This window comes from Heterocephalus glaber, unplaced genomic scaffold (genome assembly GCF_053883595.1).
Source record: "Heterocephalus glaber isolate CG9 unplaced genomic scaffold, H.glaber_assembly_v1.0 deba00001429, whole genome shotgun sequence".
Taxonomy (NCBI): Eukaryota; Metazoa; Chordata; class Mammalia; order Rodentia; family Bathyergidae; genus Heterocephalus; species Heterocephalus glaber.
In genome coordinates this window covers 27,787,888-27,803,636 of record NW_028258294.1, presented here as the reverse complement: position 1 = coordinate 27,803,636, position 15,749 = coordinate 27,787,888, and the positions used below count along the sequence as shown (strand labels likewise).

Sequence of the window (15,749 nt, the reverse complement as noted above, 5' to 3'; positions counted from 1 at the left end):
AGACCACAATGTTAAGTGAAATAAATCAGACACATAAGCTTAAATATCACATGATTTTTCTTATATGAAAAACCAAAAGTATAAATAAATTAAAAATCAAAATAAAAGATAGATAATAGGAAACAGGAATGTAGATCTTTTGCAAAAGGGAAGGGGACCAAGATATGGAAAGAAGACGAGGGAAAGGAAATGAAAAGAGAATAAGGTAGGTAATGTACATGTACCAACCCTTCACAATGAATGTAGTCTTTTTTTTTTTTTGTACCAGGGATCAAACTCAGGACCTTGAACTTGTGAAGCAGGCACAGTGCCACTGAGCTAAATCCCCAGCCCTAGTGTAATCTTTATATACTGCAAATATGTTCTGATAAAAATAAAAATTTTAAATAAAAAGTAAATAGGGCTGGGGATTTGCTCAGTGGTTCCACCGCCTGCCTCGAAAGCACAAGGTCTTGAGTTCAATTCCTGATACCAAAAAAAAAAAAAGTAAATAAAATTCAGGAGAAATGAAAGGAAACTAGAAGATGGACTTTTTTTTCAGTACCAGGGATCAAACTGAGGACCTTCCACTTGCCAGGCAGGCATGGCACCACTGAGTTAAATCCCCAGCCCAAAGGTAGACTCTTAGAGGTGAGGAAGGAGACTGAAGAAAAAGGGATGGAGGCGAGATAAAGGGATTGAAAATGATCAAGATATGTTATATGCATGTACCAAGTCTCCAAAGTAAACATCTCTATGCCTATAACAAACATGTTCTAATAATAATAATTTTAAAAAGACAAAACCTGCCAGGTTTGGTGGTGCACCCCTGTAATCCCAGCACTCGGGAGGCTGAGGCAGCAGGATTGCCGAAAGTTTGAGGCCAGCGTGGGCTACAGAGTGAGTTCAGGGCCAGCCTGAACTATAAAATGAGACCCTGTCTCAAAAAAATATTTTGAAAAATAAAAAGATGAAACCAACAAAGAGTTGGAGTCAAGAAAAGAGTATTTCAGGGCCGGGGATGTAGCTCAGTGGTTTCACCACCTGCTGTGCAAGCGCAAGGAACTGAGTTCGATCCTCAGTATCAAAAAAAAAAAAAAAAGAAAAAGAAAAGAAAAGAGCATTTCAAGAAGTTATGGTTAAGAGAGTCAAAAGCTAAAAAATAAGTCGAATACATAAAGCAGACATAGCGTGTCCTCATGAAAGATGGAGCTCACCAGCTGTTCCTCGGGATTGACTCCGGGTTCACAGAGGGCCAGGGGCCTCTCCTGTTCATCTTCAGGTAAGGATCCATTGAGCAGTAAGGCCTGAATAACCACAAAAGCAGAAAGGAACATCATCACTATGTATTAGATGACTACATTCAGAGCTGGGCTTGGTAAAGTCACCCCAAATTAAAATCACAATCTGGCTTCCTCTAGAAATCTTCTTGGTAACTTACAATTGCTCTCTTGGAACTACTGTAGCTCCTTTTGTCCACCCCATGCTCTAGGCCTTTTTCATCCCCCTGCATAAACATTAAACCTCTGCCTCAGAGCTCTGTGTCCCCAGAAAAAAATCTAAAAACAAACCTACTTCTCAGAAGCAACAGAACATACTTCAGACTGGAAATGTTCTAACTAAATTTTACCAGCTGGAAAGAAGCAGTGCAGAATTATCCTGGCTTGACTGGACATGGTGGCACTCTCCTGTGATTCCAGCACTCCAGAGGCTGAGACAGGAAGATTGCCATGAGTTTGAGGCCAGCCTGGGCTACATAGTGAGTTCAAGACCAGCTTAAACTACATAGCGAGACTCTGTCTCAAAAAAAAAAAAAAAACCTATCCTAGAAAAGTGTATTATATGTGATAGGTTTTGTTGTTGTTGTTTGTTTGGGGGGGGGCGGTTTGGTATCAGGGATTGAACTCAGGACCTTGTGCTTGTGAAGCAGGTGGCAGCACACTGAGCTAAATCCCCAGCCCTTTTGTTCTTGTTTTTTGTGGGAGTTTTTTTGGTACTGGGGATTGAACTCGGGTCCTTGCGCTTGCACAGCAGGTGCCGAAACCACTGAGCTAAATCCCTGGCCCTTGTTCTTGTTTTTATGGTGCTGGGCATGGAACCCAGGGCCCCGAATATTATAGGTAAGCACACTCTACCACTGACTTATACCCTGAATCTCAGAAAAGTTAATTATGATGAATTATTTGAAATATGTAGAGAACAATGACTTGGGATGGTTTGCTTTTTGTTTAATAATTCTGTATTTTTACTCCCTTTAGTAACCTGGAAAGAATAAGAAGAAAAACATTTTTCAGAGATGTCCTCTTTCATTTCACCCCCAGGCTCTGTTTTCATTAGAATATTAGTGGGTCTTGAAAGGGCTAAGCAGATTTACCATGAAGCTAAGGAAACTCTAGCTTGAACCCACTGTGTGCACTGCCTCTCCCAAGATTCTGTATCTAATATTGTGTTCATACTTTGTAATCTTATTCTTAAAGAAAGACCCTCCTAGGGCTGGGGATTTAGCTCAATGGCACCATGCCTGCCTTGCAAGCACAAGGTCCAGAGTTCAATCCCCATTACCACACACAAAAAAGAAAGACCCCCCTAAACTGTAACTTTGGGATCCCCAAAACTTGGATTTGTCCTTGCAGATAGGTATCACGAGATCTATCAGATCAGTGAAAGACTGAAAAATGTGTCTATTTTACATCACAATTCCATTCAGTTTAAGGGAAGAGTTATAGAGATTAAATCTTGTTTCAATAAAAATAACACAAATTCTTCACAAATGTCAATAAAAAATGTTTTAAAGCCAGACATGATGCATGCCTGTAATTCCAGTACTCTGGGAGGCTGAAGCAGGAGGATCACAAATTCAAACCTGGCCTGGGCAACTTAGTGAGATCCTGTCTCAAAATTTAAAAAAGTTTTGAGAGCGTTTTTTGAGACAGGGTCTCACTATATATTCCAGGCTGGCCTCAAACTCCCTGTGTTGCCTAAGCTGGCCTCAAACTCACAGTAATCCTCCTGCCTCAGCCTTCTCAGTACTGGGATAACAGGTGTGTGCCACCATGCCTAACTCCTTCAAAATAAAATTTTTAAAAGGGGGTAAGGGTGTAGCTCAGTGCAGAAGTCCAGGGTTCAATCCCCAATACCTCAAAAAAGAAAAATCCAGCCAACAGTTCATCTACTAAACACTAATAATAATTTTAATAATGAATCTGATTATCCCATGGAGTCACGGGCAGAGGTACATGACACTTCAGAGCTGCAGGAAGCTAAGGGAGAGCAAGTTTACAGAAATCGTGACTCTAATGACAAACTGTTCAACAAACCCTAACTGAAGCATACTAAGAAGTCAGAAATCTTGCATGTGGTTTAGCATGCAACTTGTTTGTGACTGAGTTAAGAGGCCCCGTGGATGCTGTGAGTCCTTTTGTATTCCACAATAGAACTGAATTCTCATTGTGATCATGTAGCTGTGAATTAAAATTTCTCTGTTTGCAGGGAATATAAAGATGCTGACTTTCTGCCTGTTAATTTTCTTCTTTTCTGTTTCATCTGCCATCAAATTTCTCCCAGACCAAGAAATACAAACCAAACTAAGAGCCAAAGTGATGGTTATACATCCTCATATAATGCAAATATTCACGCGGAAAAACCTGGTTGGGTATAATCCCAAAGTTTTCATGGAATTTACCTATTAAAACACACCAAAAAAAAAAAAGGAATCCATTACGGTATTCTTCAAAGAGGAGGCAGAAAAGGGACTTCAAAGACCTCACAAGCCAGACATTTATTTTTAAAATATAGAGCATAGAGCAAAAGGGGGGAAAACCACCACTTTCTTTAGGAATGTTTAGGCAGTTCCTACAGCATATATTACGCAAATTGCTTCCCCACTGCACCAATCTCCTTTCTTCTTTAGGAACACTTTGTGTCCCCACCCTGTTGCTGACTGGGTAGGAGCACGCCCTCCATCGCCTGCCGGCTGCCAGAACCACACACATAATGTGGGCTTTGTTTACGTGCCCATAAATATTTCACAATTCTGAAGCAGTGCAGTTCCCAGCACAAACAGAAAGGAATATTCCTAGGCAATTTCAGGGTCATCAGCACACTACAAGGGCGCCCCAAACAGAAAGAATCACACAAAGACACAGGATTGAGGGGGTCATTCAGGGTGGGAAGTATGTCAAGTGGGTCAACCTGTCTCTGGGGGCAATTTGCTGAGCAGACATGCAGGTATAGGAAAAGTGGAAGGGCTTTGTTGCTCAAGAAAAACCTCTTCTACCTGATCATTATGCCCCACAACCACTTGCAAACACATTAAGTGTGAGCTAAATCATTAGCCAGACTCAAATGGAAACCTGGCGGCACTACTGGCTCTTCCACCTTTCCAGATGGAGAATTCCTCAGAGAAAATTCCCGACTATTCACAGTATTATTCTTCGCTGAAAGCTGCAACTGCCAAGTCTGCAGCAGCAGAAAAGAGAGAAACCTACCTGTGAAGCAAAGACAAACTATGGGTTTGATAGGGGGTGGTAATGGCTTCTAAGCTAGCAGAAATCCCAACAGCTGTGCTATAAACAGCAGTCCACAAAGTCCATTTAAAACACACATGTAAGGAATCTTTGCTCTTTGTATACTATCCTAATTCCTCATTCAACTCTGGTCTCATACAAAACTAAAAGCAGCTTTTCTTCAATTGACACTAGTGACAAAAGTAATAATCAGTTGGTACATTAAAGACAAACTACAAGGGAAAGAGCTACCTGTAGTCCTGATATCATTTTCTTTGCTTCCTCCATTTCTTTTTCTAAGTGTTCTTGTTGTTCCAACAGCTGTTCTTCCCATGAGGTCTCCAGATGGGTTCCAGGGCTCCCTGGCTGCCAGTCTCGAGGTAATGGAGAGTCTGTCTCCTCTATAAAATGAAAGGTGGGAGAATAGTTCATGTTGAAGAAAACCAATTTTCGGCAGAAAGCATTCACAGAGCAGTTCACAGGTTCAGGTCATCTGCTTTCTGAACCTGTCCTCACAGACAAACTGGACTCTCCACCAGGTGGGGTTGTGAGGCATAATAAACTGGAAGTTAACTCTGGCTCTAGGCTCAGGGAAGTATCAGTCACTCTGCTAGGGAAATCTGACTTCCTAAACCCTTAAGAAGCAGGAGTTCCACCATCATTCTTGGTATGGGAGACATACCATTTATTTATTTATTTGTTTGTTTGTTTGTTTGTTTGTTTATTTTTGGTACCCAGGATCAAACGCGGAACCTTGTGCTTTCGAGGCAGGCGTCGAAACTTTTACTCTTAATTTTCTAGATGGCCATTCCCTGGACCTGATTTTGCCACGTACAAAGAAAAGAAATGTTGGATGCAATAAAAACAAATCCCTATTGGTTACCCTGGAGATTTAGGAGGGAGACCATAATTCAATATTCCTTTGACGGCTTTGAGTCATAATTACATTCCTTTCACACAGAACATTGTGTGAATCACACAGGAAAACCAGTAAAAGTATACTTACAAAATTGTTTAATATTGCTCCCTGGTTTTATTTCTCTACCTTTAAGGCTTCTCTGTTCTGGTTTCCCTGCCTGCTTTTATCCTAACTATATGGACAGTCTTTGAAATGCATTATGGCCAGGGATGTAGCTCAATGGCGCTGTGCCTGCCTGGCAAGTGCAAGGTCCTGAGTTTGATCCCAAGTTCCACAAAAAAAAAAAAAAGCAATGAAATGCATTATGGAATACAGAAGGATACAAACTCTTTTAAGTGTCTTCATAAGAAGAGTATGATAATTCCTTTAGATTGTGTTGAAGATTAAAAGAAGTAACTTATAGGCTGAGATGTGGCTCAGTGGTACAGTATTTGCCCAGCCTGTACAAGGCTCTGGGTTTAATTCCAAGCACCACAAAACAAACAAAAAAATATGTGCAGACCCTAGAGGTACCTGGCTCAGAGCAGATACTCAATAAACATTCCTCTCTTCCCTCCCTAAGCCACATGGAGTTTGTGACTCAATAGCATGACTGACTGTTGGTGCTAATGCCAGGGCCAAAGAGGAGCAGAGGGCAAAAGAATTTAGTTTTTCTTCTGATAGCTTCAGTTCCATCACACTTATGGGTGAATGAAATTCAGTCTAACTCTTGTGCTTTGATTCTCCCATGCTTCTGTTTATGTAAGAAAAATAATGAGACAAATGAGACAGATTAAGAAGACTAAACAAAGAGAACACTTTCTGTAGCCCTCACACCAAGCCTAATGTGGACCTGCTCTCCCCTGTATGTTCTCACAGACATCTCGGTTCATATTATATATTCCTGGCCCCGATTTAAGTTAGGCAGGTATCCAAATTATTTGTATAAGACAGGAATAATAAAAATTGTTTACTTGAGTAAAGCTTCTAATTATCCCAAAGTCATTTTCTAATTCACAGGCAGCCAGCTGGGGAAGGGATTGTCTATGGTGCTACATGATTCTTGACAGCTAGGACACCAGAAAGGACACTCTATTAAGAGGATAACGACATTAATTGGGGGCTGGGGATTTAGCTCAGTGGTTCTGCTGTCTGCCTCCCAAGCACAAGGACCCGAGTTCAATACCCAGTACCAAAAAAAAGACATTAACTGGCTCCAAGGCATTAGAGCACAGACCATGGAGAGGAACAAGGCCAGGGAGCTTAGAGACAGATAGTTAGGACCTCCAAATTCTTCTGCTGAGAGTCATTTGTTGATCCAACCAAAGCAGAGAGACAAGGAGTACCTGTTCTGTTCTCTATTCCTTCTGAGGGAATAATCACAAAATCTGCCTTCTCCTCCGCCTGGGTTATAATGGATTCACTCTTTGCACTGTGGATTGGACTGGGTGAAGTCAGGCTGTGATCAAAGAAAAAGGAAGATACACAACATTATTTTAGAAGCCAACTTTCATAATTTATCTTAAAGACATGCTCTTATTCATCTTACTCCAAGTATCCCAATACCTAACCCACAGTAAGAACACATTCTGTTGAATGACAAACTTGAATGAATTAAATCAAAGTATGAATGAATAACACAGTCCTAGGAAGACTTTTCTACAACAAAGCTGTCTGTAAGCATAATTGAGAAAAGAATTATCAGAAGAATAGGTAGTCTAGTATTTAAAGAACATTAAGTTTTGTTTTTTTATTTCCCACTACCCCTAACACTACCATCTCCAGGCCCTTGTTCAGATACTGGTGCCAGTTCATGTCTTAAAAGCTTTTGGATCTAGAAGAAAATCCTATTTCCAATACCCTGATCTCTAAATACAAGCAGTACCAGCAGAGTGATCACAGATCAGCTCTAGGCTGATCCAAAGGAGAGGACAGGGTGAGGATAGATCAGGGGTAGAAATTGCTAGAGTGTATACAGTGCCAGGCAGGGAAGAGGGGCAGTAATCTATCAACAATTAAACCAGAACACGATAAGGGTAATATGTCAAAAGACCTGCTAGGAATAGTAAAGGTTTACTGGATTTATTCCCATCAGAAAGTTATTTGTGGGCCAGGGATTTAGCTCAGTAGTGGTGCTGCCTGTCTTGCAAGCGCAAGGTCCCCCGGTACCGCCCCCCTCAGAAAAAGTTATTTGTATCTCTGCCACAATAAGTTCAAGTCGTCATCAACAACTCTTAAGTTCTGATGTAACTACTAGTCTTGGGAAAATTGTTCAATGTGACTTTAAATCTCTAGAACAGTGCTCACTTCGGCAGCACATATACTAAATCTCTGGAACAACAGCAAATCAGTAAGACAAGGTGGGAACATGGGGCTGATGCTTCTCTGATAAGGACAAAGGGAGTCAGAAGAGCCATTTCTCTTTTCATTCCATCTTGAGAACATCAGCAGTGAAAGAATCTCAGGGGCTTGTGGGGTCTGCAGACCCAGCCCCCCCTTGGGCATTCTTTCCACATCCATCACCCAGACAACAGTGAAAGTGTCTAGGATTCACTGACCCACTTAATGTGCCTCTGAAGTCTCCCAGGCTAATCCTCACAACACCGATCAGGAGTTAATATTTCACCTTCCTAGAAACCAGCAAAAAACAAGAGCCAAACACAGGGGAAAGACCCAGAGATTTCAAAACCTGTGAAGAAGCCTGGGAACGAATGTCTCATTCTCCTTGATCTCCAGAGTTGAGGAGCTTTGGTTGGAATGCCCTCAATCAATACTCTGCTCCCTTCCTTAGAACTACAGGGAAAAAAGTATGATATTGCGTTACTTTAAGCTTTAGAAAGTTGCTAAACCATACTTATAGATCCATAACTCAAACAGGTCAAAGAGATGAGAGGTGATAAGAAGTGGTATTCAGAAATGATGGGCGGTTTCTATAACACTCTTATCCATCTTTCACCACTTAGGCAATCTGACTTCTAGGCCAACATGAATTAGCTGCTGGAAAAGCTACTGTCTAAGGGTACTTTGTCATTTATAAGGAGAACAGATTTATGACCTCTGAGGCCTCAGCATTTACATCTTGCAGAAATGGAAATCTAGGTGCAGAAAGAAGCCTGTAACTGTTGCTGCTCCTCCTAAGGAGTAAGAGACAACATCACTTTCTCAGCTGACAAGGTGCTATGGATAACATATTCCACTGCCTGCATTTAGCTGGACCATAGAAGGCAAGTGCGAGACAAAGGTGGGGAGGGTGTACTGTGAACCTAGGACGTTGGAAAACTGCTTTCCTAAAAGCACAGACTCATGCTTAGCTCCACCTCCTTCCTCCTAAGTGAGCTGTCTCCCATATAAGGCCAGAAGGAGGCGGACTCTGGATACCCAGCCCCACTTGGGGAGTGGCAGAGCAGCCAAAGGAAAACAACATTTCTCTTTCTTGAATTGCAGCTTCCAGGGTGAGGCCACTGAGGTAAGATCAGGAATCTAGATGGCCAAGTCAAAAGATGAAGGACCCAAACAGAAAAATCCTAAGGCAGCGTGCTGCTTCCCTAAGTATCTCCTGGAAGAGGAAAGTGCTGTCAATCCTCTGCCTCGGGGCAGAGAAAAGTGTTTTAATGCTAATTGATTCTAAGACTTCGGCCCCTCCTCACTAGTGTAAAAGACTTGTTTTATAAACAAATAACCCCCCACCTCCCATCATAATCCTTTCTGAAGGCAAAGAACGACCGGATTACAAATCAGGTCTGAACGATACATTTCGTAATTGCCATAGGTCTAGTATCTCTGCCACCTTAATTTATCAGACAAGCTATCCCCCAGCAAAGATACTTCCAAATTACACTTAAATCCGTATTTTTAAATGGGTAATGGGATGAGAAAGAGTCCTGTCCCTTCCCCTGCAGAGAGACGCTGGCTCCATTCCTAAACCCACCGTATTTTATAGTGATAATCCCCGACCGACATTCTGTGCTCCCTAGTACAGCGCCCCCAGTCATCCCCGGTCCAAGCATCCTCCAGTCCCTGCCTCGTCCTACCCATGCCCCCACCTCGAGAGCCAAAGTGGCTTCCGCTCACCATTTGACTTGTGTCCCTCCCATGGTCCCCTCTTGGCTCCGGCTTCAGCAAGCCTGCTTCCCTGGGTGAAGTGGGAGGCTGAGAGTCACTTCGCTCCCAATTTCGGGCATGTCTCTCAGCGCGGGGACGCGAAGCAGGACTCTACTAATGAGCCCACCTACAGAGAGGCTCGCCCGGATCGCCGGAGAAAGTAGGAAGGGCAGAGGCAGGCGTCTCAGCCCCAGAGCTGGCGCTGCTCCGGGGTGCGAAGCGCCCTGTCCCGGCAGCTCAGACTCTGCGGCAGCTGGGCCTCGGCGGAAGCTGCCTCCCCAAGCGGGCGGCCGGTCCCTGGCTGCAGCATCGCGGGCTCTGCGGCCGCGTGGCCTCGGGCATCCCCCGAAGCGCAGGCATCTCAACCCATCTCCACCCTAGAGGCTGCCGGCGCCTCGGGCTGCGCGTCGAGTCCCCGCAGGGCGTGCGGGTGACCACTCTCCGCACCGTCTCCCCGGTTCCTCCCTTCTCGCCCCCCTCCTCCCTACCCCTCCCAAGCTGTCACCAGCGGAGAGACTGTGCTGGGCTGCGACCCAAGCCTGCGCCGAGAGCCGACCGCTCCGGGCAGAGGTAGGGGCGGGGTGGGGTGGGGGTGGGGGTGGGGCGGATGGGAGCCCCAGGAGGGGGGGTGGGGAATCACGAGGAGGGCGGTGGGGGTCCCGGCGCTGGAAGCGTAGCGGGCTCCACTCTGACCCCTCCCTCCATGGACGCGGGGCTCCGGGCAGCTCTAAGCCACAGGCAGCTCACCCTCTATCTCCTCGGGAAGGGGAGGCTGGCGGGGTAGAGAGGTAGGCTGTCCCCGAGGACCCTGCATCCGGACCGCCCAACTCCTTCCATCTTGCCCTCAGGCGTTTCGTGCCCCCCCCCCCACACCCTTAAGGACCGTTTTGTAAAGATACTGCGAGAGGCTGGCCAGAGGTTTACAGAGCAACAGGCGAGCTGAGCTTTGCCAGGGCGACCCTCGAGCAGCAAGGGAAGGGAATGGAGACACTAGGGGCTATCTGTGCTGCCTTCTAAGCTACTCCGCATCCGAAGCAGCAATATCCCCGTGTCTCCCGGTCCCTTCGGAGGCCGCAGGACCCCCGGGGAGGGGTGGGGTGAGGACTGAGCTTGCTGGGTCTCTGGGTAGCTGAGAGAAGCCCTCTCCTTCCCTTCTGAAGAAAAGCAGTGTGCTGACTGAGCATCCCCAAAAAGCTGAAGGAGGTATTTGAAGAAAACGACCAAAGCAGAAAAGGAGAGGAAGATGGAAAGAGGAATGCAAACTATTCTGTCTCTTCTAGAAAATAGTGACCCTTAGTCCTGGCACCCTGATCTCCAGTTGGTCCCTCCTTCAGTCTCACAGTTCCAGCCCCTGCCTGAGGCTTCCTACACAGAAAAAGGAAGCCAGCAGGTACTCTCAGGTGGAGACCCAGACCCTTTTCTCTCCCTCTCTCTGTAACTCAGGCAGGCACTGATAAGCTCAGGAGAGTCCAAGGCCTGTAGACATGTAGGAAGCAAGAGATCTCATACAAGGAAACATTTTGATTCGACCCAGTGACATCTCAAACAGCAAGAAAAGATGGTTAAAATGGTTTAAATTCTCATTAAAAGCACACCTATTGTTTAATGAGTTTCCTTCTGGAATGATAAAGATGTCCTCTAACTGGACAGAAGTAATGGTTGCACATGAAGGTACTCAATGACATTGAATTGTACACTTTAAAATGTTTAATGATTGGGGCTGGGGATTTAGCTCAGTGGTTCCGGTGCCTGCCTTGCAAGCACAAGGTCCCAAGTTCCATCCCCGGTACCAACAAAAAAGGTTAATGGTTAATTTTATGTTATATGCATTTTACAAATAAAAAGGCACAACTATTAAATGTAAATTCTTTTTTTTTTTTGGTACTGGGGATCGAACTTCCATCCTCAAGCTTGAAGGGCAGGCGTCGGAATCACTGAACTAAATCCCCAGCCCTTAAATGTAAAATTTTAAAGTTGCAAAAGGTTACCAGCTGGAATGCTGGAGAGAATGCCACATGACCTCAGTAAAGTTAGAAATGGTCCATCAAAGTAAGGTGGAATTTTATGAGAAAAAGAAATAGGAGGAAAATGGCCTAGGGATGTAGAGTGGCAGAGCACTTGCCTAGCATGCATGAAGCCCTGGGTTCAATCCCCAGCACTGCAAATTAAGTAATTTTTAAAAGCAGGAAGACCACGGTGATATATGTGCATCCATGTTTATACCAGCACAGTTTGTAATAGCTAAAACTTGGAAACAGCCCAGTTGCCCATCAACTGGAGACTGGATAAAGAAGATGTGGGTTTTTTTTTTATAAAATGGAGTACTACTCAGCCATAAAGAATGAGAAACTACAGACATTTATAGCTAAGTGGATGCACATTGAGGCCATATTCTTTTTTTTTTTTTTTTTTTTTTTTTGGTACTGGAGATCGAACTCAGGTCCTTGCACTTGTGAGGCAGGTGGCAGAACCACTGAGCTAAATCCCTGGCCCGAGGCCATACTCTTAAGTCAAATAAATAGGACACACATGTGTAAATACTGAAGTTTCTCTGGTGTGAAAAACTAAAAGTGTAAATAAGAATCAAAATGTATAACTGATGTTATAAATAGGAAGAAAATGTCTAAAGGAATAGGGGAAGTGGGAGGGGAAGGAGAAAGGAAAGAAGGGAAAAGAAAAAATATGAGAAAAGGAAAAACAAGGAAACAAAGTCTTTGTAAATAGGGAAGGGTGGAGGGGGTGAAGGGAGGGCAGGGAATGGGGAAAAAATAAGAACCAAGATACATCATGTAAAGGTACAAGATGCCAGTGATGAATGTAACTGTAATGTAAAAAAGGAGGACGAGGGCCAGGGATTTAGCTCAGTGGCACCTTGCCTGCCTTGCAAGTTCAAGGTACTGAGTTCAATCCCTGGTACAAAAAAAAAAAAAAAAAAAAGGAGGAAGAAAACAAAGACATAAAAAATAATCATGAGGGATAATTAGGCTTAAACAGAACAGACTACCCTGGGTTGGAATAGGAAAGGAAAGGTCATCAGAGCATAAATCAAACAAAATCAAGTTAGTAAATATGCTAATGTGTTCTGGGGATATGTTTATAGGAGCATGATTTACATGAGCCAGGAAAATAATCTTTTTCTGCCATTTTAACTTGGCATTGGTCAGGCTTTTATTAGCACACAGTGTCCTGTTCTGGTCTCTGCACATGGCTGTAAGGGAAACAGCCTTTGCTAGGGTCACAAACATTATTTGCCCACTCCAGTGCATAGTAGTTGCCATAATTTTCAGCCCTACAAATGAATCCTGGGAACACTAATGCTTCCAACAACTCTGTTCAATTATCTCTCCTGTTATGAGGTTCATACAGCTTTCTCAAGCCATAATTTAAGCGTTACACTCAGGCTTTAAGACAGTGCAAAGGAACTGGCTCTCATAAATACTGGCAGCAGCTGTGTTTGGGCTGGGCTCTGACAGGTCCAAGTCATGCCCCCATGTGGTCACACAGGGGCTCTGCAGTTTTCACAAATGCAAAATTCACTAACACCTTACTCTACTTCTGTCAACACAAAGCCACAGACAGACAGTGCTTTCTAGCCAAACAAAATGATGAAAGTAAATGAGATTAGGTGCCTTATTTCTTGTTGTGTTGCTATTTGAAGTTGAGGACCCCGAGATTCCCCCAGGAACCTCAGCTTTCAGCCAGGATTCTAGTGGTAAAGAATCTGAGGCCACAATTACCTGGAGCAGCTGGACTCACACGGGGACCGTTGCTGCCCTTCATACTGCTGCACCAGCGCCCGCACACTCCAGTATGGATTCTCAATCTCCTCATCCATACTGCTGTTCCTACAGCCCGGGGGCACCAGCAAAGTAAAGGGTGTCAGTCAGTTCTGCAGTTCACACAACTGTACTAGTACTGATATACTGCTGTTCTATGAACTATAGGTAAGAAGTAAGGCAAAACCTGCCTCAAAGACACTTGAAACTTGGTACAGAAGGAAGACACATAAACAAGCCATTTTGTTCATCACACTGTCTCTCAGCAGATACACAACCCCACAGCATTTCTTGCCATGGCTCTCCAGGACTGCTTGGCCTTCTGGATTTCAGGGTAGGCCCTCCCCCAGAAGCAAGCACACTGTGCCAAAGGTATGTATTTAAAATTTGGGCCAGGCATGGTGGTGCACGCCTGTAATTCCAGCACTCCAAAGGCTGAGGAAGGAGGATCACCAAAAGTCTGAGGCCAGCCTGGGCTAGTGAGTTCAAGGCCAGCCTGAACTATATAGTGAGACCCTGTCTCAGAGTCTCAAACACACACACACACGCACACACTGGGGCACCAAAGCAAAAACTTTCGCTTATGGTTCCTTTACATTCTGCTAAGTGTAGAATAAGCCATCCCCAACCTCCATTCCATATTCTTTCCTGCAACATGGGGCTGTTTGGGTGGTACGTGTATCTACTGCATGGTGTCAGAAAATACCAAAGAGAGAGAGATCAGCTGTTATCCCCAGATTTCTACCCTTACCTCTGTCTGTATCGGAAAATATCCCGTCCTGACCGTGACATATCATGGCACACATCAGCCAGAGCAGCAGCTGCTCCCTGGGCTACTGCTGTGGCACAGTGTGGTTGGTGACTCTGCAGTGGGGATCTGGAGTCTTGTCCTTGGCTTACTGTCCTGCTAGAACCAGGTTTGAAATGAGCTGCCAAGGCAAGGACCAGCCTCATGATAGATTTTAGGTTTCCTTCCACAATATCTAGAGAGACAAGAACAATAGATGCTGAGAGAAAAGCAGAGGCTGAGGACATGCATTTAATATGTATTGCTAGCGATAGAGGCAAGCAAGGCAGTCAAGGTCTCTGTCCTCACGTAGGTATGTTCAACAAGGGAGACAGAAAAAAAATTTTAATGAAGTATAATAAAGTACAACACTACATTTAGACAAGAAAACTAGAGTCTCTGGGAGCTCAGAACAGAGGCATCTTATGGGGATCAGGGATATATTCCTAAAGGAAGTGACTTTCCAACTGAGACTTGATTGATAAATAGTGGTTCATTAGATAAGAGGAGAAAAAGGAAAAATGAACAGTAGGTATGAAGGTCTAGAGGTAAGAGAGCATGACATATTAGAGCTACACTGTCCCATATGAGAGCCATAACCTACATGTGGCTATGAAGCACTTAAAATGCCACTACTCTGCATTGAAATGTGCATGGGTGTAGTACTAACTTAGCATACATTAAGGAATGCAAAATATCTCATTAGACTTAGCATAGAATGCAGAATATTCAATAACTTTATATTGATATGCTGAAATATTATTTTGGATATACTGGGTTAGATAAAATATTATTAAAATTAATTTTACTTGTTTCTTTTTTGTAATGTGTCTATTAGAAATTTTTAAGTTACCTATGCAAGTCTCAGTATATATCTGTAGTCAAGCCCTGTGGTGGAGAAACTAAAAGAAAATCAGCATAGCCAGAGCACCAGGTCTGGGGGGAGAAGGGAAAGATGAGGCTGCCAGGGTAGGAATCAAATGTGGGCCAAACGAGACCAGGGAGATATAGGAATGATTCTGGATCTCACCCTACAGGCCTTCAGATGCAGGAGTAGTGCAAGCATATGTACTCTTAGATCATTCTGGCTGTAGTGTGGAAAGCAAAAAAGGAGGGGCAAAAATCAATGCAGTAGGACTAATTAGGAAACTTATTTCTCCAGAAAAAAGAAAATGATGCCCTGAATGGCACTGTTCCCTCAAAATAGCTGACTTTACTGGGCCAGATCCCCAAGCCCCCTCCACATGGGGACCAGAACAAAGATATCTGGTATTCTAAGTTCTGCCCTAGAAAAAAAGAGAAGAAAGCAGATTTAAAAAAAAACCAATGTGATAGATCTGGTGAAAGTAAATGAAAGGAGATAGGTAAAATTCTATTTGTTTAGCTTCAAAATCTTTCATATACACCCAAAGGCCTGGAAAGGGGTTATTTGAGACCTTCTATCAGATGCTCTCAATGGTCAGTCCTTCCCTACCCAAATGACCTCAACACAGGGAACACCAATAATCCCATATGAAAGGAGGGCTCTTTCTGCTCTCATTCTTATCAGACCCACAGGCAATAAGACCCCAGAATTAGAAGCTAAAACAGTCACAGATCTAGGCAGTTCTAGAGAACTAGCCAGAGGACCAGGGAGCCTATGCTTTCTTAGGACACCTGCACAGCTCCTGCCTTGCAGCCTGGCAAATCCACCATGAAGACAG

At 44.0% G+C, this 15,749-nt stretch overlaps 1 protein-coding gene and 1 pseudogene across 8 annotated transcripts in view; one reads left to right on the top strand and one right to left on the bottom strand.

The window, feature by feature from the left end:
• The window catches only part of Dixdc1 (DIX domain containing 1), an 84,970-nt gene that overhangs the window by 30,966 nt on the left and 38,255 nt on the right, over positions 1-15,749 (bottom strand). For 7 of the 8 annotated variants that reach the window (XM_013076635.3, XM_013076632.3, XM_021237683.2 and 4 more), the window contains 5 exons: positions 14,011-14,242; positions 13,221-13,328; positions 6,729-6,841; positions 4,737-4,885; positions 1,197-1,286 (listed from right to left, as the gene is read on the bottom strand). In XM_013076635.3, coding sequence (XP_012932089.1) covers positions 1,197-1,286; positions 4,737-4,885; positions 6,729-6,841; positions 13,221-13,328; positions 14,011-14,242 — 692 coding nt within the window. Of the gene's footprint in view, positions 1-1,196; positions 1,287-4,736; positions 4,886-6,728; positions 6,842-9,453; positions 10,389-13,220; positions 13,329-14,010; positions 14,243-15,749 lie in introns of those variants that run through there. The other variant, XM_004856565.4, reaches the window with a different exon arrangement.
• On the top strand, positions 9,562-13,227 carry LOC147827921 (uncharacterized; annotated as a pseudogene).